We start from the raw sequence: 24,656 nt of genomic DNA, 5'->3' as shown, positions 1-24,656 counted from the left end.
GGTGAAAATTTGGTTGCAGTAGCGTTGTATGCCGAAGAGATCTGCTCGGCACACGAAAGTTCAACATCGCAAGCAGGTCGGGGGCATCAGTTTCACCATTCAACAGCTTAGCAATAAGCAACGATTGCTGTACTTTCCGTCGTTGTTCCAGTGTGTCTAAGCCCAACAGTCGGCATCTATCAGGATACGGCGGCAAATTGTCAGGATCACTCCACGGCAAGTTTCTCAGTGCCAGACGAATGAACCGTTTCTGAACCCGTTCGATCCTTAGGCACCACGTGACATGGTGAGGATGCCAAACGACGGACACATTTTCCAAAATTGGACGGACAAGTGCACTGTACAATGACTTCCAACAATGTGGATCCGAAAAATCCTTCGCAACTTTGGAAATAAAGCCCAACTGTCGCGTTGCTTTCGATATGAGCGCTGAACGGTGTAAATCAAAAGTCATTTTTGTGTCTAGTTGAACCCCTAGATCAGTCACACTGGTAACTCTGGTAAGAGTATCGCCGTCAATATGATAGTCAAACAAAATTGGATGTACCATGCGGTGAAACGTTATTATCTGACATTTTTCCACACTAATAGTCAGTTTGTTTCTCTGGCACCAATCGGCAAACAAAGTCAGCGAGTTTTGCAGAAGCCAACAATCTTCTTGTGTGCGCACCACAATGTACAGCTTTAAATCATCTGCATAGACCAGTTTGAATCCTTCGCCCAAAACCAAAGCAGCATCGTTGAAGAACAGGATAAACAGCAACGGTCCGAGATTACTACCTTGTGGAACTCCAGACTTGTTTGAAAACGGCAAAGATACAAAACCCTCAACCTTCACTCGAAGTACACGCTCTGTAAGGTAGGATTCCAACCAAAAAACCAATTGCAACTCCAAGACGAGATAACTTGTGTAGCAGTATGTTATGATCAATTTTATCGAACGCCGCCTTCAGGTCGGTATAAATTACATCGACTTGCGCTTTTTCCTCCATACTTTTTATGCACTTCGACGTAAAATTCAACAAATTGGTGGTAACCGATCGTCCGGGCATGAATCCGTGTTGATCAGTGGATATGTAGCTTTTTGTGGCATCTAGAATAACTCCACCCACTATAATCTCAAACAATTTTGAGACAGCTGAGAGACTCGTGATTCCCCGATAGTTAACAACATTGTAACGATCACCACGTTTGAAAATGGGTGTCATAAACGATTGCTTCCAAATGCGAGGGAATTTTGCTTGCTGAAGTGAGCGATTGAAGATATCACACAACGGTTGTGCTAAAGCGGCAATACAACGGCATATTATAACTGCAGGCAAACCATCAGGACCAGGGACAAACGAACGTTTCAGTTTATTTGCAGCCAATGAAACTATTTCTGGATTTACAGCAAACAGTCCAAACTCAACCAAATCAGCGGGAACATCATTGGTGGCTTCATCGATTTCCAAGTTTGAGGCGGGATTCGTCGCGAATACGGATGCAAAATGCTTGGCGAACAACTGGCATGATTCTGTAGCTGACGCTGCAGTCGTTTCGTTCAGGTAGACATTCGTTGGGATCACTGCACTTTTCCGTTTGGAGTTAACAAAGCGCCAAAAACCACGTGGATTTATTCTCAGACCAATTTGCACACGCAATACGTAAGATTTGTAGAGAGTGGCATTCAAAAACCGGTACGCATTGCTGGCTGGTTGAAGACTTCGTTTGTTGCCAGGCGTTCGTTGACGACGTAGTTTCCGTTGACAAGCATTGCGAGTGCGTTTTAAATCCCGTAAACGGAGAGTACTCCAGGCAGGCGAAACTGACGGCCGAATTCGTGGAACATTTGAAACAAGCCAATCGTACAATGGAAATGGAAATAATCAAATTATAAATCTAATCTAAAGCATTGACAAGCTATTTAATATTATTTGGATGACAGCCATGTGGATGCTCATCAGCTGATGACGAATTCAACCATAAGGCAATCATCCGAAAATCGAAAGCCTCTTGTTAAAGGGCTCGAGCAATGCAATAATCATTCGAAGTATTGCGGATGTTTTCGTTCAGTGCAGCAGGTAAGAGCAACGAAGAGACCGGAACGATGGGCTTCAATGGTCAATGTGTGCGTGTGTGAAGCTTCTATCAATGCAGCAGCCTAACGGGGCTCGATAGATGATGACGGTGGATTAATAAATCGACGATGATGAGTATGATGTTGATGGCTATGATGTAATTAAGCCAGGTCGTTCGATAAGGCCTGGTCAATTATATCGATTGCATCCTTAGGCTTCTAAACATGTAACGCATGTGTCCAAACCAAACCCGTACTCCTCTACGCCATAACAACCCAAGTAGAATCGAACATAACAGCGCTGAAGGAAAGGCTATTGAATGTTTGCTATAATTAATCTGAAAAACATATATAAGTTAATGGGAGTTTAATGTTCAACAACAAGCAAATACGATGCAATTTTAACATGATGATCTTACCCAATATTCGTTCATCTGAAACTTATTTTATATCAACTAAATGGATCAATGAATATGCTGAGGTTTTGACAGAACTGTGCTGTGGCTACGACAGTATTTTACATTTGATCGTCCTTATACAGTAGCGCCAAAAGCATGCTGTGGTGGGTTCAAAACTTGACCATCTAAAATGATCAATGGATCATTTTAGATGGCTGAGTTTTGAACCCACCACAGCTTTCATTTGGCGCCACTGTATACGGACGAACCAATGTAAAATACTGTGGTAGCCACAGTACGGTGCTGTCAAAACCTCAGCATCTTCAATGATCCATTGCCGAGGATTCATGAAACTTGTTGTGTTAGTGTTACACGACAAAAAAGGTTGAATTTGATCTAACACTCCCAAAAATTTAAAGTTATTGTTAAAAAACGGATTTTGGGTAAGTTACCGCATGCTATGATGAGTAACTTAATCATGCACAGATAAAAATTCTGAATTTTAATTGTGATGTAAACATTCATTCACGTAGACTTGTATTTCATCCCACGCAACCGAGAAACTTGCAGATAATGTTGTTTACAAAGATGGGCTTTTGTATACAATATTTTCTACATTTCATGAAATATGTCAGAACTTTACATGATATATAATGTAAACGTACATGATATGTGACGCTCCATTTATGTGCATCATATTGAACAGAAATTTACACTACTTTTTCGAACAGCAGTTTTCAGAGCTTAATATTACCTGTAAATTTTCTACCTTATTCAATTCTTATTCCTCTTTGATTTTTTTGTACCCTACAAAGATAAAAATTCTGAATTTTAATTGTGATGTAAAAATTCAATCACGTAGACTTGTATTTCATTTCACGCAACCGAGTAACTTGCAAACAATGTTGTTTACAAAGATAGGCTTTTGTATACAATATTTGCTACATTGTATGAAATGTGTCACAACTTTACATGATATATAATGTAAACGTATATTATATGTGACGCTCCATTTATGTGCATCATATTGAACAGAAATTTACACTAATTTTTCGACCTGTGTACCAGAGGTAATCCTAAGTAACATTGATCGATTCTCTTCTTTTTTCCTCTGTTCGGGCCTAACACCACTGCGACCAGTAATTTGATCTATTGTAGTATATCCCGTATCCGATTCTCTTCGTCGACTTTCTCTTTCGTTAATAACTTGAGCTCATAACCGTTTCTAGTTGTGTTTGTCGTATTAGATACTAGATGAAAGCATCCTTTATCGAGCTGTGTGCTTAAAATACCTAGGAATGTCTATAGATGGCCATGGGGATACAAAGAGAAAGTCGACGAAGATAATGTGTCAATATTACTTAGGACCTAATGAAATGTTCAGCTTGATTTGTCCCATAAGCCGCGGCCAGGGCAGACGCGACACGCCAAAAAAATTTAATAAATAAAATTATTCTTTTGAATTGGTCGCGTCCACCCTGTCCGACACCATAATCATGACGTTAATTCCGACACACGTACTACTTGACTAGCCTATTGGTCCCAAGCAAATCGATTAACGTATCCCATTCTAGTCGAAATTCTAGTACAACACTATGTTTGTTTTGATTCGCTATGAAAGTTTGACAGCTAAAATGAGGGGTTCGTGGATTTTCCTATGTTTCGAGTGATGCATCGATTAGCTTGGGACCGAAGAGAGTACCAGAGCTGGGCCAAAAAATTGAGCACGTTTCTTCGGGAGCTACTAGTCTTAAAGTTACCTCTATGCTAATACCATAGAGGTAACTCTAAGACCACTGGGTCCCGAAGAAAATCATTATTATTTTTGGCTCACTCAGTACCAGAACAACGGTCCCAAGCAGTTCCAAGCAATTTCACTCACCTCTGCATGTTCTGCATGAATCCACACACCCCTGATGTTATCTGTCAAACTTTCATAGCGAATCAAAACAAACATAGTGTAGTAATAGAATTTCAACTAGAATAGGGTACGTTAATCGTTTGCTTGGAACCAATAGGCTACTAAAGTGGTGAGCCAATTTAAAATCGTTAGTTTCGTATTGATTGTTGCTAATACTGCTTAGCGTTAAGCGTTTGCCACCTAACTCAAAGCTGAAAAAACAGTATCCTTTTCGAACATTTTATGACTCCCAGGATAAAAGCTTCCAAGCAAAATAGAAAGCTACCTTCATGCATCCTTTCTCATGAAAGCTCCTCGTCCGTACGATAAATCTAACCGGTTGCCATAAAAACTGGAAGCTTTCGAAAGTATTCAGTACAGGATAAGAGAACATTTTTATAGAGTACACGCTATTTGAAATCTACCCAAATTTGGGTAGAATCCACCCAGATCGGTCAAAACTGAACCTACTCAAAAATAAGTAAACTATGTTCGGATTGACAAGTTGACAAATGGACAATATCGACATGAATCGACTTTGTTCATTTGTCAACTTGTCACTCATAGTTTACCCATTTTTGGGTAGGTTCAGTTTTGACCGATCTGTCTGGATTCTACCCTAATTTGGGTAGTTTTGAAATAGCGTGTATTCCGTTAAATTACTAATAATTCCTCGACTAATTCTACTTAATACCTTTACGGCCTCTGAGATTAACTCAGAGGGAAAGTCACTTCTACTCAGTTGTTTGTGAAATTTATAAAACTGCAGGGCCTCAGTGCTGAAGTCCTGCAGTTTTTTTTAGAATTGTCTCCATACTTCTACGTAGAAGTGACTCTTTATCTCTCTCTCTCTCTCTCTCTCTCGTGGAGTAATAATTATCAGTGTTCATTGCTCCACTCACTCGATCCAGGGTTTTAAGCAATGGATTCCCCTTTGACCTTTCTGATTTTTATAACTCGCACACTTGCGTAATCCCAATCTCAAGAGCGAAATTTGCTATCCACACTTTCGCTCCAGCCAAAAATGTTAGTTTGTATTGATATCTTCGCTTTTGGACCATCAGTACTCGTGCATATAGAATGGACTATAGAAACAATTCAGTAAAACGCTGTCCAGACTGGAGAGTTATAACATGTTATAACGGTTGTCAAATAATTGCAAATTAAGTACTTTTCCCTCAATTTCCGGGTTCAGCCCAATTACCCAAATTTGAGTAAATCGCATATCAGGCATAACATTTGATAACGGCACAAAAACATTTGTAAACAAACTTTCTAAGGCTCTTTACACGTGAACCAAAGTATGCCCACGCAAACCAACAACATCATCGGATAGGGGCAACTATCACCTTTCCGAAAGTGGTATTGGTTGGGCGTAATTTGGTTCACGTGTAAAGGGCCTTAGAAAGTTTGTTTACAAATGCTTTTGTGCCGTTATCAAACGTTATGCCTGATATAGTAGTTTCCAATTTACACCAGCAAAAACAAAACTTAATCTTAATTATATTCTACCAAACATTAAGTTTAATTCACGTAAATTTGAGAATATGCAATTTACTCAACAGTAACTTATTGGGCTAAACTTTATCGTTTGGTTGAATCTCTCATTCCTTGTTGTGACAATTGACTTCTCGATACAAGATCTCACTAATACAACCTAGCTAGTGTAGCCATGTAAAATCGATTTGTTTATTATTTTCAACCACGAAATCAGCTGTCAAAGTGTTCGACTTGACAGCGGTTTGTTTTCTATTTTCAACCAGTAAAATGCATGTATTAGTGAAACTGATCACTAATACTAATGGTGGTAAAGAACTCTATAATAATGAGTGCAAGTGAGGGACGCAACTCAAAATAAAGTAAAAAGAACTCAAATTTTGGGTGGTATTTTTTTCTCCGTGTAGAGTTTAATATCGACTTTCTTGCTATAAGAACCGCAACAGACCGTTCAAATTTTTTTCATTATGGCAGGTCATGTATGTATAGCACTCAAACCCCCTTTTCCCTTGATGAGTACTGCGCATGTCCTTAATCAATAATTCGACAGTGAGCATACATAAGGGTCTAACCAACAATCAATACGAAACTAACGATTTTAAATTGGCTCCCTACTTGACTAGCCTATTGGTCCCAAGCAAACGATTAACGTACCCCATTCTAGTCTAAATTCTACTACTACACAATGTTTGTTTTGATTCGCTATGAAACTTTGACAGATAAAATGAGGGGTTATTGGTTTTTCCTATGTTTCGAGGGGTGAATCGATTAGCTTGGGACCGAAGAGAGAACCAGAGGTGAGCCAAAAAGTTGAGCACGTTATTTCGGGACCTTCTAGTCTTAGAGTTACCTCTATGGTCTAACTGCGATGATCGATTCTCTTCATTGATTCCCTCTTTAAATTGCTACAACTAAAGGAAGCAATTTTCTGACATTTGTACAATACAGTGCTCGGTCCCAAGCTAATCAATTCACCCGTCGAAACATAGGAAAATCCACCAACCCCTCATTTTATCTGTCAAACTTTCATAGCGAATCAAAACAAACATTGCGTAGTGCTAGAATTTCAACTAGAATGGGGTACGTTAATCGTTTGCTTGGGACCAATAGACTAGTCAAGTAGTGAGCGAATTTAAAATCGTTAGTTTCGTATTGATTGTTGCTTCCACGGCGTATCACCAGTGTTGGCAGTTCAAAGGGTGGAAGATCCGGGGGATAACAACATGTATGAAATTATCAAGGCGTTTTCTTCTCAATTTCACGACAAAGAAAAGTTTTATTGGGTTTTTAGTGATGCATGATGATAGATTACACCTAGGGGCATCCCACTCTAATACCCCGTACAGACTATGGCTTATATCATGTAATATAGGCTGTCTTGCAATGAGCACTCATACATCTAGTTTTCACTGGAAATCCTATGTATGAGTGCTCATTGCAAGACAGCCTATATTACATGATATAAGCCATAGTCTGTCCAGGGTATAAACTTCATACCTAATATCAGTAAAATATTTGTAAATCCCGTGTAAGTATTTTTAAGTATTTTTAAGTATTTTAAACCATGGCTATACATTTCCATCGAAGTAACACTTATTTTTTGATGACCGGTTGCTAGTGCATGTGTTTGTTGTTGTCGGTCGTCTTGTATTTATACAAATAGGAGTGTTAAGTATTTTTATTATGTGTTTAAATTAGTATTATTTAATTTATATTTTTCAGCAATTCAGCTTGTAAATATGCTTCAAGAGCTGGTTACAAAGAATGATATTTTCAGTACAAGTTGAACGGTGTTTACCGATCGACTGAACTCAAAGTGTGTATTGGCTCACATATACCCTCTCGGTGCACAAAGATCCTGCGATGATGAATATTGGTATATTCAGATATGAGCGTGCATTAGCTGACCCGAGCAAAAAATTGCGATGGCATGAGAGAGACAACTAGTACTTTTCTCTTTCTCTCTCTCCCTCTCGTACCGTGGACCTACCTAGCAGCGAATCATCTGACTACGATTTTGTTTTTGCAATATCGAGGAACTGTTGCCGTGAAAACGTGCAGGCCTGAGCAAATGCAGGATGAAAAGTTTGTCGATCTACCGGGTGTTGAATGGGAATGGCCGTTTTGACTCTCCTTTTGAATAAACTACTAAAATGTTTATTTTGAAAAATTAATGCAATTATTATATCACATTGAACACAACGTTTTACTTGTTTTAATTATACGTAGGAAAACAACGAAAACTAAATCCATTCGTTTAAATAATTCTGACTATGTTGCTTATACTGTATCCAGTGGCCTTTATGGTTTATCAGGCGAAGGAGGGACATAGTGAACAGGTGGGGCATAGTGAGCATCCCACACTTTGGCTCTGGATCTCCAGCTGCATGAAACAAATCAACTGGTAGTAGGTTCAATATCACTATGATATTGATCCTACCACTAACCAATTTGTTCCGAACGGCCGGAAGTTCAAGCAGGTGCACGGGATGCTCACTATGCCCCTCTTACCCCAATCTACTGTAATAAACATGTTCTGCGTTTAGAAGGTGGAAAGCTAAGAGATTTGCATTTCCGCAATACGCCCATATTCTTGTTTAACATACTGTCCGGACGTAAACGAGAATATAGGTGATAGTATGGTCATATGGTTTCGTGCATCCAATTATTTTCTTATCAGGCATTGTCATAGTCACACAGCCAAGAACCGAGCGGAAAAAAAGAACAACACAAAATTCACTTTTAGATTGGTTATACAAATTATGGAACTCGAACGAGTAACAACAAAGGTTCCAATGTCTATCAGAATTAATTCTTTCTGGTACATGGTGAACAGATTACACCGAAAATGGTTCGGAACACCTAAAGCTGTTCACGCTCTTAATCAAATGAATGTTAATTGTTTAACAAATTAACCAATATCCACACAAAACGCCTGACATTGGATAAACAAGCAAATTAAATTGACATAGCAACCAAGCAAATAAACTAACGCTAGATATTTCTTAAGTATTTTTAAGTATTTTTGGGTATCTTAGATATCACTAAGATCTTTATATGTATATTAGGAAAAATACAAAGTTTAGAGTGGGATGCCCCTAGGATTACACTATGAACTATATGTCAAGCTTATAAAATCATCCAGAAAATGGAAAGTCGTGAAATAGGATTAATTTTTAGGTCATCAAAATTCAGAAGCGATTTTCTCGATATGGTCATTTTGGAATTACGTCCTTTTCAAATGTTAGTCTAGAAATACTCAAAGAGAGAGGTGGGCGGAGAGAATGTTTTGAGCCAAATGAAATGTCAAAATCTGAGCCATTAGAATTTTTCCGGGGATTTCTTATTCTTTCTTGATTGAATTTGAGACTATTGCAATCGAACAGAAATTCAATTACCTTTATGTTTCGTGTGCTTCTTAAATTCATTAATTGATCTTACACAGCAAAATAAGTTGTTGAATATTACATCGAAACTGCTGCAACCAGGTCAATCCATCGGTTGTGTAACATTGTACGATGTACATCGATTTTGCGAACAAAATTGCATCCATTGATGTAATATTGCATCTGATTTTTGCTATTACATAATTATTTCATACATCAGCTTGAATTATGTTGCTCGATATTACATTTTTTTTTTGCTGTGTAGTAGGTTAATTAATGGCACAAAGAAATGTGCAAAATATTGCGATGCAATCAATTATTATTTTGCACGTAAATCGACTCAAAAATAAAAGTTATTTGAAATGCTAGCTTTTTGCAAGGGTTGCAAAATCATTTAGTAGAAACACTGGAATAAGAGACCAGCGGAGATAAAAACATGAATTTGGCAACAAGATTAACATCAAAGCAATCCTGGTACACACCAAATTTAAATCGCTGCAAATCAGCAAAATTTTGCTGATTTTAGACTTGATGAAATATCAGCAAACTTTCCAGCAAAATAATGCTGCTGATACTTCCAGCAATTTGAACTTCTGTCAAAATTGCAACACTTTACTGAATCTTCAGTGAATTTGTATTTTGTTTGCTGAATTTGCAGCATAAGAATAGATGACAGCTTTTAACTGATTTTCCAGTAATTTTCAGCAAAATATTACTGAATCAACAGCAAATTTATTTATTTTCGTTGTTACTGATTCTTCAGCAAGCTTCGATTTTATATTGTTCTACCAGCAGAATTTTCGTTTTGCATTTTATCAATAATATTATTAAAACACAGTTCATAGTATAACAAAGCATATACGTATTTCATTGGTTTATTGGTTTTAAAAAAGAACTGGAACATGTTTGTTTTGCCGTCTACGTTTTGCAAACGATACCTGCAAAACCATAAGGTTTTTTATCAATAAAATAGCTCAACCAAATAATTCCTTGACATACCTCCTATCTGCCGTGAACTTATGGACAACAATTAACATTTCCAGTTCATTTTTTACACGAAACCTCAAAAATTTATATAATTATTAAAAATACACATCGTGTCTGGAATCGCGGGAACGAAAAATAAAAACTTAATAGACCAAGTTGAAGTTTGTTGTCAGATAGCGTAGACAGGTTTGCGTGATCTGTCATTTGAGTGCTCGGCTTACTGATCATCAGCAAATAATCTGACATTTGCCTGTTTTACTGGATTTCTGCAATAAAAATACTAATACTGAATTCCAGCAAAAAAATATTTTACTGAACCCATTTCAGCAATTTTTATTGCTGAAAATCAAAATCGAAATTTGGTGTGTATTACTTGCATTTGTAACTGCGTACGAGTGACTTCGTCAATTGACGAGTGCACGGATGGATTTGAGTTCACTCACTCGACAAAAAGTGACACAACAGCGGGGCCCTGTTTACTAAAAATGAAAACATATATGTTCATTTTTAGTAAACAGGGCCCCGCTGTTGTGTCACTTTTTGTCGAGTGAGTGAACTCAAATCCATCCGTGCACTCGTCAATTAGGTTCTGCAGCGTGACGTCACAAATGAACTCAGTGTTAATAGGCTGAACCTTTTTGACAGTTGAGTGGTACTGTTTACAAGCACTTAGTCGTTTTTTCGAAAAAAAAATTCTAAAATTTCCGAATTTTAACTTGAAAATTGTCGAGGAACAGCGCGGTGAAAAGATGTTGCTCGTGGACAATGCAGAAGTGTGGTTTACATCTCACTGCAGTCTGAAAAATTATCGAGAAAATCTACCCAAGAAAAAAAAAGACTAAGTCCACGTAAACAGTACCACTGAACTGTCATCAGATTGAGGTTAACCCCGACGGTGCAAAACCTAATGCACCGACGAGCGAGTTCATGAGTGATTGTCAAACCAAACGGATCATACACACTTAGAAATTATCGCCGACTTCGGTAATTTTTACCGAAATCTGAACTGTTCGGTAAAACTTATGCAATTCAATTCAATTGCTTTTCAGCTAATTTGAAACAAAATCTCCTCTAAAATGACAAGATTTGATCATTTAAACAAGGATGAACATGTTTTGAAATTATTTTCAAATTCAATAACCTTTAAAATGAAGGTCAAAGTTTTACCGAACGTTCAGCTGTTTTGATTTCGGTAAAATTTACCGAACACGAAAAGAAAATCTAAGTGTTTAACAGTGTCTCCGCTGGTCTCTTATTCCAGTGTTTCTATAATTTAGGAACAAATCTCTGCTTCCGAATTGTATTTTGTTTTCTCCGCCCATCTCTCCCTTTGAGTATTTCTAGTCTAAACGTACCTTTAGATTCTATTAAAAAGGCGTATTCATTTTGTTGGAATTGAATCTAAATGGATGGCGTATTGTTCACAAAAGTACTTACGTCGATTTAACTATTTCCTCGAGATATGCCCTCTTTCCCACTCCCAACGATCAACGGGACCACTCTTATCTGTCATCTGTCAAAACATTACATTTGCGAACTTTTGATTTTCCTCACCGCGAGCTCAGCGATTGTACAACTACAGTTACACCCGCTAGTTCCCACACGTGCCATGCTTGTTTGATTATTACATGCAACACGGTGCACATCACGTCGCTGGGTTTGGCCAACAGAAAACGGACGAATGAATGTTTTGACGGACTCTCGTCGGCATCCAATGTGTTGTGCGATGCAATTTGGTCGTTCCATCTTTTTCGCTCTTCATTGCCCGATCCGCGCACTTGCCTTTGTGGTATAATCGCATGGTCGTACACTATCAAACCAAGCGTACAGCAAAGGAGAGCTCACAGCAGAAGAGGCCTTATCGTCGCCGTCGTCGTCTGTGCGTCGTCGGCTGTACGGTTTCGTCAATTTAGCGAACGAAATTTTTGGTTTTTTGAAAGTAAACACTTTGGTTCGTTTGTTTCCTACGGAGGAATTCAATTTCGGTTTGTTATTCAGTTTGATTCGGTCATAATTTACAACAGATTAAAGTTTGACAATTCAGTTTCTGGGTGTATCATTTCAAGTGCAGGTTTCGTTTTCTTTTTATTGTTTCGTGATAAGTGAAATTCATTTGCAAAGGTGCACTTTCCTGTGTTGTTATTATTATGATTGGTGCTTTCACTTTCGTTGCGGTTCCATGAGTTTGGTGTTTATTTTTCTTATGTTCAAGCATTCGTAAATTACCTAGTGCTGTTTTGTTAAGTTTTGTTTATGATTCATTTGCCAAATCTCTGCAATGAATAATTTTTTCCTAAGAATTCGGAACAAGCTGAGAATGCCCCTCGGGCGAAGCCCCGGCCGTCGCCGGAGGAATCCAACCGAGTATGAAGGTCTGCTGCTGGATGAAAGCGATGAACGTAAGTATCGTTTCTGGTTCTTTCTTTTTTTTTTGGTTAATCAAAGCTGTCAAAATCGTATCCTTTCTCACGGTCATTCTTAGAGATTTCGCATCACTTGTAAGGTTTCCTTCTAATTATAGAACATCGCCCACATCGAGATTTAGACTGAGAAATGTTGTCTTGAATTGTTGGCTGTTTTAGTTCTAAGAATCGTATACAAATTCCTCAAAAATGAGTTGAAATAATACAACAGCTGATTATCAGTAAATCAGATTAGCTAACACTTTTAAAGCTTTCTTGTTATGACAACACGGAAAGCCCCATATCTATGACAGAGTGATCCGTAGGCAGAATTGGCTGCAATTGATTCAAGTTAACCCTTCAGGGCAAATGTGCAATTTTCCGTCCAGCCAGGCGAGCATTGCATGTTGTAGATCACGTCAGTCTGCACTGCACCGCTCACTCTACATGCTGCGATGGGAAGGAAAATGATTTTTATGAATAAAAGTCATGATTTATTATACCACTACTGCTCATATGCCAACTGATAATAAACAAAGATGAAGGGGATAGAAAATGTGACTATGGTAATCCTCGGGTTGCAGATAAACTGCTTAATATGAGAAATATGAATGTTTCGCTTTCGGACTTGTCCGTCTGATTGAACATTATTGCGAGCCCGGACCGGAGGGAGGCATACTCCTCCATGAGTGTGGGTGAACGCTATTCAGCACTGCGATTTCGATGTGGGTGTGAAATGTTGCAGAAGTGGGGTTTTGCATTGCGTGCTTATCGCCTGGGTGCAATCATATTGATCAGTACATATAATAATGCAGTAAATAAAAATCAGCTGATCGTGTGCTACGTTCGTTGCATACATTTGGGATGAAGGTTGCCATATTCTTTTGTCATTATTATAGCTGTGCACGGCTGCTGAGACTTCGTCAGCCAGAGAGTCTTTTTTACTCAATTGTTCATACACAATTTCTAAAAACGCAGGTTACTCAGCGCTGATCTACACAGCAAAAAAGTTGTTGAATATTACATCGAAACTGCTACAACCAGGTCAATCCATCGGTTGTGTAATATCACATTGTACGATGTACATCGATTTTGCGAACCAAATTACATCCATTGATGTAATATTGTATCTGCGTTTTGCTATTACGTAGCACAGCTTGAATTACGTTGATCGGTATTACATTTTTCCCGAATAGAAATTTACATTAGCCCAACGTTTGATTTTGATGTCTACATCAGCATCGAAATCAAATGTATGCCTGATGTCAAACATTAGAAAACATTATGATTTAGTTGTATTTAAGCAACGTAACATGGTGTATACATCAGAAATTTGGGAACAAAATTTTGCCATTCTAATGTCGGTCTGACGTCAAAAATTTCAATCTATTGACATTAGAACCAAACGTTTTAAGGATGTTTTCGGATGTACAAAACGTTAGAACTAAACGTTGTTCGGATGTTTTTATATGTAAACGTTTTCTGATGTTTTCATATGTAGATGTTTCTTGATGTTAAAACCAAACGTTTTTGGATGTTTTCAGATGTAAAAAACGTTAGAACTAAACGTTGTTCGGATGTTTTTATATGTAAATGTTTTCAGATGTTTTCTAATGTAGATGTTTCCTGATGTTAGAATCAAACGTTTTTCGGTTGTTTTCGGATGTAAAAAACGTTAGAACTAAACGTTGTTGGTATGTTTTTATATGTAAATGTATTCTGATGTTTTCTAACGTAGATGTTTCCTGATGCTAGAACCAAACGTTTTTTGGATGTTTTCGGATGTACACAACGTTAGAACTAAACGTGGTTCTGATGTTTTCAATTGTACTTCGTCTTTGTTGTTCTCTGATGTTTTCAGATGTACAAAACGTTTGAAGTAAACGTTGTTTGAATGTTTTCAAATGTATAAACATCTACATTTGAAAACATTCAAACAACGTTTCCTTTAAACGTTTTGTACATCTGAAAACATCAGAGAACATGTTTTTAGATATACAGAACACTAGAATCTTACTTTTCAAATGCTTTCAATTATATTTACAACACATTAGAATTAGAAACATGATCGTGTAAACACTACACACCATAATTGTTAGATAACATCATAAAAATGCGTACATAATAGTCAATGCTGAAGCTCCCGTTTCCCACCAGTCAGTTAACTGACCTTAGCTAACCTAATATCATTGCGGCAACTCTCTATGCGGCAGGGGAACTATGCCATTAGCGCGCTAAGAGTTGTTAGACCACTGACATAGGCGCCAATTTGTAGGTGACGAGGCACTTGGTGACATTACAGCGAGCTTAGCGATTGTTATAGCATTTTTGAGTAAACTACCAGACAATCATGACAATGTGATAGCTGCGCCTCCAGATCTCCCTTTAAATCGACCCGCTGTGCCAATTTGCCAATAATGCAAGACACTTTGGACGGGGTTGCTGGCTTGTTTGGTCCACTGTTACAAGTGGCAAGCCTTCCCCTTCACGGATCGCTCCAAAAATTGCTGCCTGTTCCACAGATGATCCAAAAATGCGGAAAGTTTTGGGCTGCCTTATTGACGAACTGCAAATATATAATAAACAAAATTTTGTGCACGAAAAATATGACAATAGACAATGCTCGAGAAGCACTGGGAGTTTTCGAACGACGCGTGCTTAGGACCATCTTTGGCAGGGTATATGAAGTGTATGTGTATGGAGGAGAAGAATGAACCACGAACTGGCGTAACTTTATGGCGAACCCAATATCCAGAAAGTCGCTAAAGGTGGAAGGGTACAATGGGCGGGACACGTTGTAAGAATGCCGGACAACAATCCCGCAAAAATTGTGTTTTCCTCAAATCCGGCCGGTACAAGACGCAGAGAAGCACAGCGTGCTAGGTGGTTAGACCAAGTGGAGCAAGATGTAGAAAGTGTGGGACGCTCGAGAAATTAATTATATGATTTGAGTAGTAGCTATGCTGAAGATCCGAGAGATGTCGTCCCTTCAGTGGTAGGAAAATCATTTTTGCAGTATGAAGAATATCAGAAAATCCACGATTTGTGACTAAATCAAGAGCAAATTTTCATTACGTCGAATGTAACAAAGGTAAACAAAGTCGAGCTATGAGTGTCAATCGATGCTTCTGCTATTACACTATATACTGTCCGAATATAGGATCACATCCCATTTTTAAATTTATTTACCAGTCAAATTGCTTTTTGACGTAATCACCTTCCGATCAAAATAGTTTTCGATGTTACTTACGTCACCCGATTTCTATGGACATGCCGTTTGCCTTAAGTAACAGCACTGAGAAACCCGTGAAAAGTGTACTTTCGTCGTTTCGCTTTCTCATTATTAAAGTGAATAAATCGAACTGTTTGTTGCTAAGATGATTTCGGTGGTCCTAAAATGATGAATGGGCTGCACGTAAGGAGACATAATTGATAATTCTCCCGAATATCCTGGTAAATGCACTTTGACTTAAGTAACAATAGGGGCCACCAAACGACGTATAAGAACTAGCTAGCGATTTGCCTTTGTATGATTAAAACCCGGCTAAATATGTTAAACATTGCTATCACTATGAGATTATATGTGTTTAATTGGAAATAGGAATAACTTTTCGGTCATCAAAACAAAACTTTATTTTTCTCGGATCGGTGCGAATGTTACTTACGACCTAATGAAAATTTGCTCTTGAAATATGCTTTCACAGAAGGAAACAAATAAACCAGTGTTTACCTTATCACTATAGTAATGTACTCGTGCAATTTTTGGGCACCTAAAACTGCCCATAAAGACGATAATGAATAAAAACTGGAAATTTTCATGCATTTCCAAATGGTTTCCCACCATTCCCATACATTCGAAGTGACTGGCCCTCTGGATTTGGATGATGTCAAAAACCACAAAACATGATTAATTGGAGACAAGCAGCCAGGGACCGAGTTAGTTGGCACAACTTTGTTATACAGGTCAAATCTTGAGGGACATCGGACCAGCAAAAGTAAAGTATCTTATACGTTGGCCAAATTGTTATCCGAACTGCTTAAAAATTCGAAGAAATAGTTATTGAATAGTACAGAATTCTAAATTGATGTTATTTATGAAAAATTTACATTAGAATTGTGCTTTCTTAAATCTCAGTCTTTCCCTGATTGCGAACCACACTTTAAATTTTATATAAACTTGTGGCCCATTTTGTGTACCATCATAATGCTTGATGAAACTTATTCCGCCCGGAAACATGTTTTTTCGGAATTATGAAGTCATTATACGTTATGATGACATTTTGTATTTTTAAGTTACAAGAGGACGTTGCAAAGGATGAGTTTGACGTATAAAACCTGGGCATTTAATTTTCAGAGAGTCACAATCAGCGAATTCATTAAATCAAGAGCAAATTTTCATTACGTCGAATGTAACAAAGGTAAACAAAGTCGAGCTATCAGTGTCAATCGATTCTCCTGCTATTACACTATATACTGTCCGAATATAGGATCAAATCACATTTTTTAATTTATTTACCAGTCAAATTGCTTTTTAAAGTAATCACCTTCCGATCAAAATAGTTTTCGATGTTACTTAAGTCACCCAATTTCTATGGAGATGCCGTTTGACTTAAGTAACAGCGCTGAGAAACCCGTGAAAAGTGTATGTTCGTCGTTTCGCTTTCTCATTATTAAAGTGAATAAATCGAACTGTTTGTTGCTAAGATGATTTCGGTAGTCCTAAAATGATGAATGGGCTGCACGTAAGGAGACGTAATTGATAATTCTCCCGAAAATCCTGGTAAATACACTTTGACTTAAGTAACAATAGGGGCCACCAAACGACGTATAATAACTTTTGACTCAAAAACCAGTATTTTTTAGCATGAAAGCTAGCGATTTGCATTTGTATGATTAAAACCCTGCTAAATATGTTAAACATTGCTATGACTATGAGATTATATGTGTTTACTTGGAAATAGGAATAACTTTTCGGTCATCAAAACAAAACTTTATTTTTTTCGGATTGGTGGGAATGTTACTTACGACATAATGAAAATTTGCTCTTGAAATCACTTATGGCTGTACACAGCAAAAAAAAATGTAATATTGATCAACGTAATTCAAGCTGATGTATGAAATAATGATGTAATAGCAAGAAGCAGATACAATAATAGCAACAATCAATACGAAACTAACGATTTTAAATTGGCTGAATACTTGACTAGCCTATTGGTCCCAAGCAAACGATTAACGTACCCCATTCTAGTCAAAATTCTAGTACTTCACAATGTTTGTTTTGAAATGAAAGTTTGACAGATAAAATGAGGGGTTAGTGGATGTTTCGAGGGGTGAATCGATTAGCTTGGGACCGAAGATAGTACCAGAGCTGAGCCAAAAAGTTGAGCACGTTTCTTCGGGACCTACTAGTTTCCCCATCGGGATCCGTATTCGGTTTCCCCATCGGGATCCGTATTCGGTTTCCCCATCAGGATACGTATTCGGAATCCCCATCGGGATCCTTCTACGGAATCCCAATCGGGATCCGTATTGGATTTCCCCATTGGGACCCGTATTTGGTTTCCCCATCGAGATCTGTATTCGGTTTCCCCATCAGGATTCGTATTCGGTTTCCCCATCGGGATCCGTCTACGGAATCCCCATCAAGACCCGTATTCGGTTTCCCCATCGGGATTCGTATTCGGTTTCCCCATCGGGATCCGTATTCGGTTCCCTCGTCGGGATCCGTATTCGGTTTCTTCATCGGGATTCGTATTTGGTTTCCCCATCGGAATCCGTCTATGAAATCGCCATCAAGACCCGTATTCGGTTTCCCCATCGGGATCCGTATTCGGGTTCCCCATTGAAATTCGTATTCGGTTTCCCCATCGGGATCCGTCTACGGAATCCCCATCAAGACCCGTATTCGGTTTCCCCATCGGGATTCGTATTCGGTTTCCCCATCGGGATCCGTATTCGGTTTCCCCATCAAGACCCGTATTCCGTTTCCCCATCGGGATTCGTATTCGGTTTCCTCATTGGGATCCGTATTCGGTTTCCCCATCGGGATCCGTATTCGGTTTCCCCATCGAGATCCTTTTACGGAATCCCAATCCGGACTCGTATTGGATTTCCCCATTGGGACCCGTATTCGGTTTCCCCATCGAGATCCGTATTCGGTTTCCCCATCGGGATTCGTATTCGGTTTCCCCATCGGGATCCGTCTATGAAATCCCCATCAAGACCCGTATTCGGTTTCCCCATCGGGATTCGTATTCGGTTTCCCCATCGGCAATACACGTTAAAATTTAATGTATTGAAGATGTCTGCTGATGCTACCAGTTTTGCTTACTCTTGCATAGAAACATTGATTTTCTTTTTAAGTCTCATGTTTATGATATTTGTCATCGTTACTCACCGTTTCCTAAGCAGTAGTGTAGAGTTGACGCCAATTGCGATTTCCTCGAAATGCTCCACGTCCCGCGCAATTTCCTCGAGCATGACACAACCAACAATTTCCACTTGTCCATTTCGGCAAAGTTCCGCGTTATGATTTTACTATTTCTTTTACATGTCGTTTTCAAGTTGTCCAACTTTGGTCGAGGGACTTCCATTCTCGCAATAAGCATTTTTTCCTCCATGGATCTTCTGGCAAACGGTCTTTTCAGGAGGTCATCAACAATATCCTGTTCCATGATTCCTATTTAATTTTGCTCTATGCTATGAACAATATTCCATCAATGCGCTGAGGCTACTGAATGAAATGCAGACATGGTAGTGAGAAAATTTAAAAATTCGATGTGTCCGTGTTGGTACGGTATACAACGAATGACGGCTTTCCAAGATTCAATCAATTCAGAGAGAAACTCAAATGCGACGTTGCCTATACGTGCCAATTTATTCTCTTCTCTTTAAACTGTGCAAAGATAGAAGTGCACAAAATAAACACTAACACAGCGGCAATTATGCTTACGGGATTTCAATACATATACAACTGATCTGGTTGTAAATACGAGCGTTTCTGGTGCACAAGCAAAAGTGCTCAGACTGGGAGAAATAAGCATGCGGTGGCTTTGGTAGAACGAAGGCATATTTTCCTTGCTTGTTTTGTGTCGCTCATTCGCCATAGAAGCCCAAAAAGTGTGTTGTCTGCACGTGGTAAAATCCAAGCATGCCCGTACGTGAAAACAAGATCGCTATGCCTCGCTTCTGTTTTTACGTACTTTTCTTTCAGTGGCGGGTAAAACGGAGGTTGAGCAGCGATGTGGTAAACAATTCAGCTACTATCCAGTGATGTGGTGGATAATTCAGTTACTATCCATATGGAACCAATAAATAGGGCGGACAAAAATGGTTTTAGTTTAGTATTAAATTTTTGCCTCTTAACTTTTATGAAATATTAATTTTACTTTTTGAAAATTCGAGACTGTGCAGTGCACGAGGTGCACATATGGACGAGACGCCACTGATTTTCACCACGGTTTAGTTAGAATTGTAGCTGTTGAGATTAGCAATGGGCGATCTTGGATCGAAATACAAAAGATCGATTATTTTGGTTCGAATAATCAATTTTTTGAATCGTTTGGATCGATCCTTTTCATTCGATTTTTGTTTCGATCAAACAAAAAAAATCAGTGCATTTGCATTTGCAATTTAAGATTGATCTGTACCTGAAGTCTTCAGCTCACGCTCGGGCAGTTAAAATTGTGTCTGAGCAGATCGATAGTACCGAAAGAGTATACGTTGATTGCACACATCTGTCCCCCCACCAAAACCAACCGGAGGCCTGTGGGATATTCATGACGAAATGGTAAAGAAAGTTATTAATCTACATAGGGGAAATGGCTCTAATGTTGGCCTATGGATCTAAGGCTGGGCCCATCGCTAAAAATCTGCTATTTATCAATTTTATCTAGATGAACGCGTCATTGGGACGGTACTAATGGATATTTTTGGTCGCTATTGAAAATTTAGTCGATTGCTGAATTTATGTATGAGCCCAAATTAGGGGCATTTATGCTGACATAACATCCATTTTCCCTATGTACAAAGATTCACTTCTTATGACATATTTTAGGTTCATCAGTCCTCTGTTATGTCAGAACTGTATCACCATGGGGGCATATCTGCGGAATTACAAAATTTCTTGCATCAGCCTGTTTCCCCACGTTCTGTCGATTGATTTTTTCGATTATGGAGAAAATTCGTAGTGTATATCCCCAATGTAAACCCCATTGCTCGAGACTATTTATCAATAATGGTAACAAGTGTTCCGTCAGAGAGGTTATTCTTCAAAACTGGTGAAACCACACTGAATCGAAATCGGCTCAATGCAAATCGCATGGCTCAATTGCTTTCTTGGGATCCTACTTTACCTACATTACCTACTTTTACACTCCGACCATCTAATCGTTTTGTTTCATATGTTAATCTTTCGTTTTTTAAATCGTTTATTTAATACCAAAAAACGAATATTATAACCTGTTAAATCACTTTCCTAATCAAGAATCCTGAGCAAAAACTTCCACACGTCAAATGAAATCAAAATAGTCATTTACTATATTCTCACGTAGACCATCCGATAAAGAGTTCGATCCGCGGTACACGGTAAAGACCGTAAAGCATGGAGGTGGTAGCATCATGGTTTGAGGCTGTTTTCCTTGGTATGGAGTAGATCCCATTTTCCGTATTAATTCCATCGTGACCAGATTTGAATACAAAGAAATCATGGAGGAGGTTATGCTTCCTTATGCAGAAGAGAACATGCCTCTTATATGACATTTTCAGCGAGACAACGATCCGCAACACACTTCTAAGTATGTAAAGGAATGGTTTCGTGCAAACAAAGTGTCGGTTATTTCATGGCCTAGCCAATCTCCTGACTTCAACCCCATCGAAAATTTATGGAACGAGCTTAACATAAAGTTATCTGGTCAAGCATTTTCAAAATAAGGATCACAGTTCAAAAATAGTGGTATGCTATACCAAAGGAAACTTTTCAGTGCAGTTCATTAAACTAACGAACGAAAAAGTATGCAAAAGAAACGAACCGTACGCAGCACGCAGAAGATCCTGATGTTCTGGATCATCCGAATGACGGTCCAATGGCCATCCAGGTTCATGTTTATGTCACGACCCCAAATTTATTCTTATAACACAGTTCCTAATATTTTTTGAAATAAACTGTGGAGCTCTAGGATCAGTTTCATGGATTTATCATTTTTAAGCATGTTCCAGATCTTCCAGATGACGGTCTCATGCCCATCCAGGTCCATGTTTACGTCACTACCAAATTTTTTTCTGATATGACACTACCAAGAGATTAAAAAACTGCTGAGCTCTAGAATCAGTTTCATGGATAAACCAATTTTACCGATGCTCCGAATCTTCCGAAGGACGGTTCCATAGCCATCCGGGTCCATGTTTATGTCACGACCACAAATTCTTTCGTATAATACAGTTACACGTGTTTTCGAAAAAACTGCGGAGCTCTAGAATCAGTTTCACGGATGGATCACTTTTATGGATGTTCCGGATATTTCGGAGGATGATTTCGTGGCCATCCGGGTCCATTTTTATGACACGACCCAAAATTCTTTATTATATCACACTTCCACGTGTTTTCATGGATTGACCACTTTTACAGTTGTTTCGGATCTTCCTGAGCACACTCCCATGGCCATCCGGGTCCGTGTTTAAGTCATGAACCGAAATTCTTTCTTATATCACAGTTCCACGTGTTTTCGAAAAAATCGCTGAGCTCTAGGATCCGTTTCGTGGATTGACCACTTTTACGGATGTTCCGAATCTTCTGGAGGACCGTTCCGTCGTCTTCAGGATCCATATAAAGGAACCATGTCTATATTCTGGCTAATTATGAACATTTGTGCCCACTCATCTAATTTATGGATCTTAGGCCACTTGCAAAACCCACACAGATCGAAAAAGTAGTGTAAACTTCTGTTCAATATGATGCACATAATTGGAGCGTCACATTTCATATACGTTTACATTATATATCATGTAAAGTTCTGACACATTTCATGCAATGTAGCAAATATTGTATAAAAAACCCATCTTTGTAAACAACATTGTTTACAAGTTGCTCGGTTGCGTGAAATGAAATACAAGTCTACGTGATTGAATGTTTAGCTAATCTACTGATTGGTTTGAGGTAAATTTGAATCCACGTCTCTAAAATTTCACCATGTTCATGTACCTGATGAGTTTAAATTTTTATTCTTGTCAATGTCCACAAAATTTAACACTTCAAGCATAACTTTTCAAAAGGACGTAAGTCACAAAAATAAACAAATCGATATTTTTCATCAAAACGAATATAAAATACATGCTTTTCCTACGAGTTGTTGAAAAACAAGGTTTGAAATTGTAATGCATTTTGGAAAATATATTTAATGAACGCTCTATGTGACCTGCTTTCATTGTTTTTAAAATGGTGTTGATACACCCTTTTATTGTCAACATGACTTAACTGTTAAAATTTGATGATAACACAAAAACTGCAGATACGCTCACAGTGAAGCGTCGTATGTGAAAAAACAAAGCAACCACGTGCAACCACTAACAATCAGCAGATACGTCAAGTTATTTCTAAGTAGATACAAAATGGATTTCAACGGGATTCAGCTACTGCTAGGGAAGTTTTATTAAATATTCTTAACTAAAACCTAAATATTATAAAAAAAATTTTAGATGTAGCCACCCAGCTTGATGAGTCAGAACAGTTTTCATCTGCACATATTCCCAGCGTGGGATATTTCGAGGAAGTGGAAACAGTTCCGCAAGAAGGATTGCCTCCAAGCCTAGATCTAAACGTTCACGATGATGCTTCTCCTCGTCAGAATAATAACAACGCTTTACGACAATCGGTTGATGATATCCGAGCCGCTTTACATCCGGTTACGATGAAGTTTTTGTTTGAATCCTGCAAAAAACGCTGTGATATGTTTGTTTTTGTATTTCCAGGAGCAACATGTTTATTATTTCAAAAGTATTCTAATAAAATTGCACTTTAATCTTGACTTTATTATTGAACTTCACATACTCTTCTGACCAGGGCTTTCCTTATATACGAAAAACACAAATCTGACAGCAGATGATGCAATGACCCTCTCATCTCCGCTTTTAACATCAATTATTTCACAACTCTGGCTAGTTATGTAAATAAACCAACCATCCGACAATTCCTCAATGTTTTTCGAGCTACCGACGTATCTTCACTGCAAAGCAAAAACCGGTGTATCTGATTTGACGTATGTGAAAACCCTTCTGTCAAATTGACGAATCATGCAGGGTGTATGTAACAATCAAGGTGTGATACCGATGAATCAATCAGGGTGTATGTGAGTAGTACACAAGTAAAAGGTGTATGATTTTGTTTTATCAAAAGTCTTGTCCGTATTTGCAAAACTCAACATTTTTCACAATTCTCTTAAACGCAATCCCTTTATCCAACTAACAGCACAAACAGATTTAAAAAAAATAGCATTAACTTTTAAATAGGATTTAATAATCTCATATAGACATTGCTATCCAATGTTTCTAATTTCATATCAAATGTTACATACGTCCTTTTGAAAAGTTATGCTTGACTTGGATCATTTTCGTCAATGTCCTAGAACACTAGTTTTGTAGGTAATTCTGAGTAGAATTCCAAGGCAACCTTGAATAGGATTCAATACAAATTTTAATGAAAATTCTTAACAGCTTTTGACGTTAATTCTTAAGTTTCAAAAACCTCTTCAAATCGGTCTACGTAGATTATGAACAGCCCCTACGTAGCTTGCTCGGGTCGATGGCTCATCTTTGTCGGGTCGATCGCTCATCTTTGGGTAATTCTAGCAGCCAACCAGTGCCACAACACCGTCGAGCCGTAGCACTTTGTCGTCGAGCAACCCTAATAAATTTGTTATGATTATTTTCTGCTTAACGACGTGATACCCCAATCCAAACCATTTGTGGAAAAGTTCAACTATTAGGGTTATTGTTCGTTTATGGTATTTGTTAATTGGAGAATGCAGGCCGTGG

The 24,656-nt window shown here is 38.3% G+C and overlaps 1 protein-coding gene across 8 annotated transcripts in view; it reads left to right on the top strand.

The window, feature by feature from the left end:
- Window positions 1-12,089: 12,089 nt before the first annotated feature.
- The window catches only part of ATP8A (ATPase phospholipid transporting 8A1), a 366,350-nt gene continuing 353,783 nt past the window's right edge, over window positions 12,090-24,656 (top strand). For 7 of the 8 annotated variants that reach the window (XM_065233366.1, XM_065233373.1, XM_065233375.1 and 4 more), the window contains exon 1: window positions 12,090-12,626. In XM_065233366.1, coding sequence (XP_065089438.1) covers window positions 12,506-12,626 — 121 coding nt within the window. In that variant the 5' untranslated portion in view covers window positions 12,090-12,505. The remainder of the gene's footprint in view (window positions 12,627-24,656) is intronic. The other variant, XM_065233367.1, reaches the window with a different exon arrangement.

This window comes from Ochlerotatus camptorhynchus, unplaced genomic scaffold (genome assembly GCF_037179485.1).
Source record: "Ochlerotatus camptorhynchus isolate MF236.1 unplaced genomic scaffold, CSIRO-AGI_Acam_v1.1 ptg000401l, whole genome shotgun sequence".
Classification (NCBI taxonomy): Eukaryota; Metazoa; Arthropoda; class Insecta; order Diptera; family Culicidae; genus Ochlerotatus; species Ochlerotatus camptorhynchus.
Note: the sequence above shows the minus strand (reverse complement) of the source record. Positions and strands in the feature narration are given on the sequence as shown.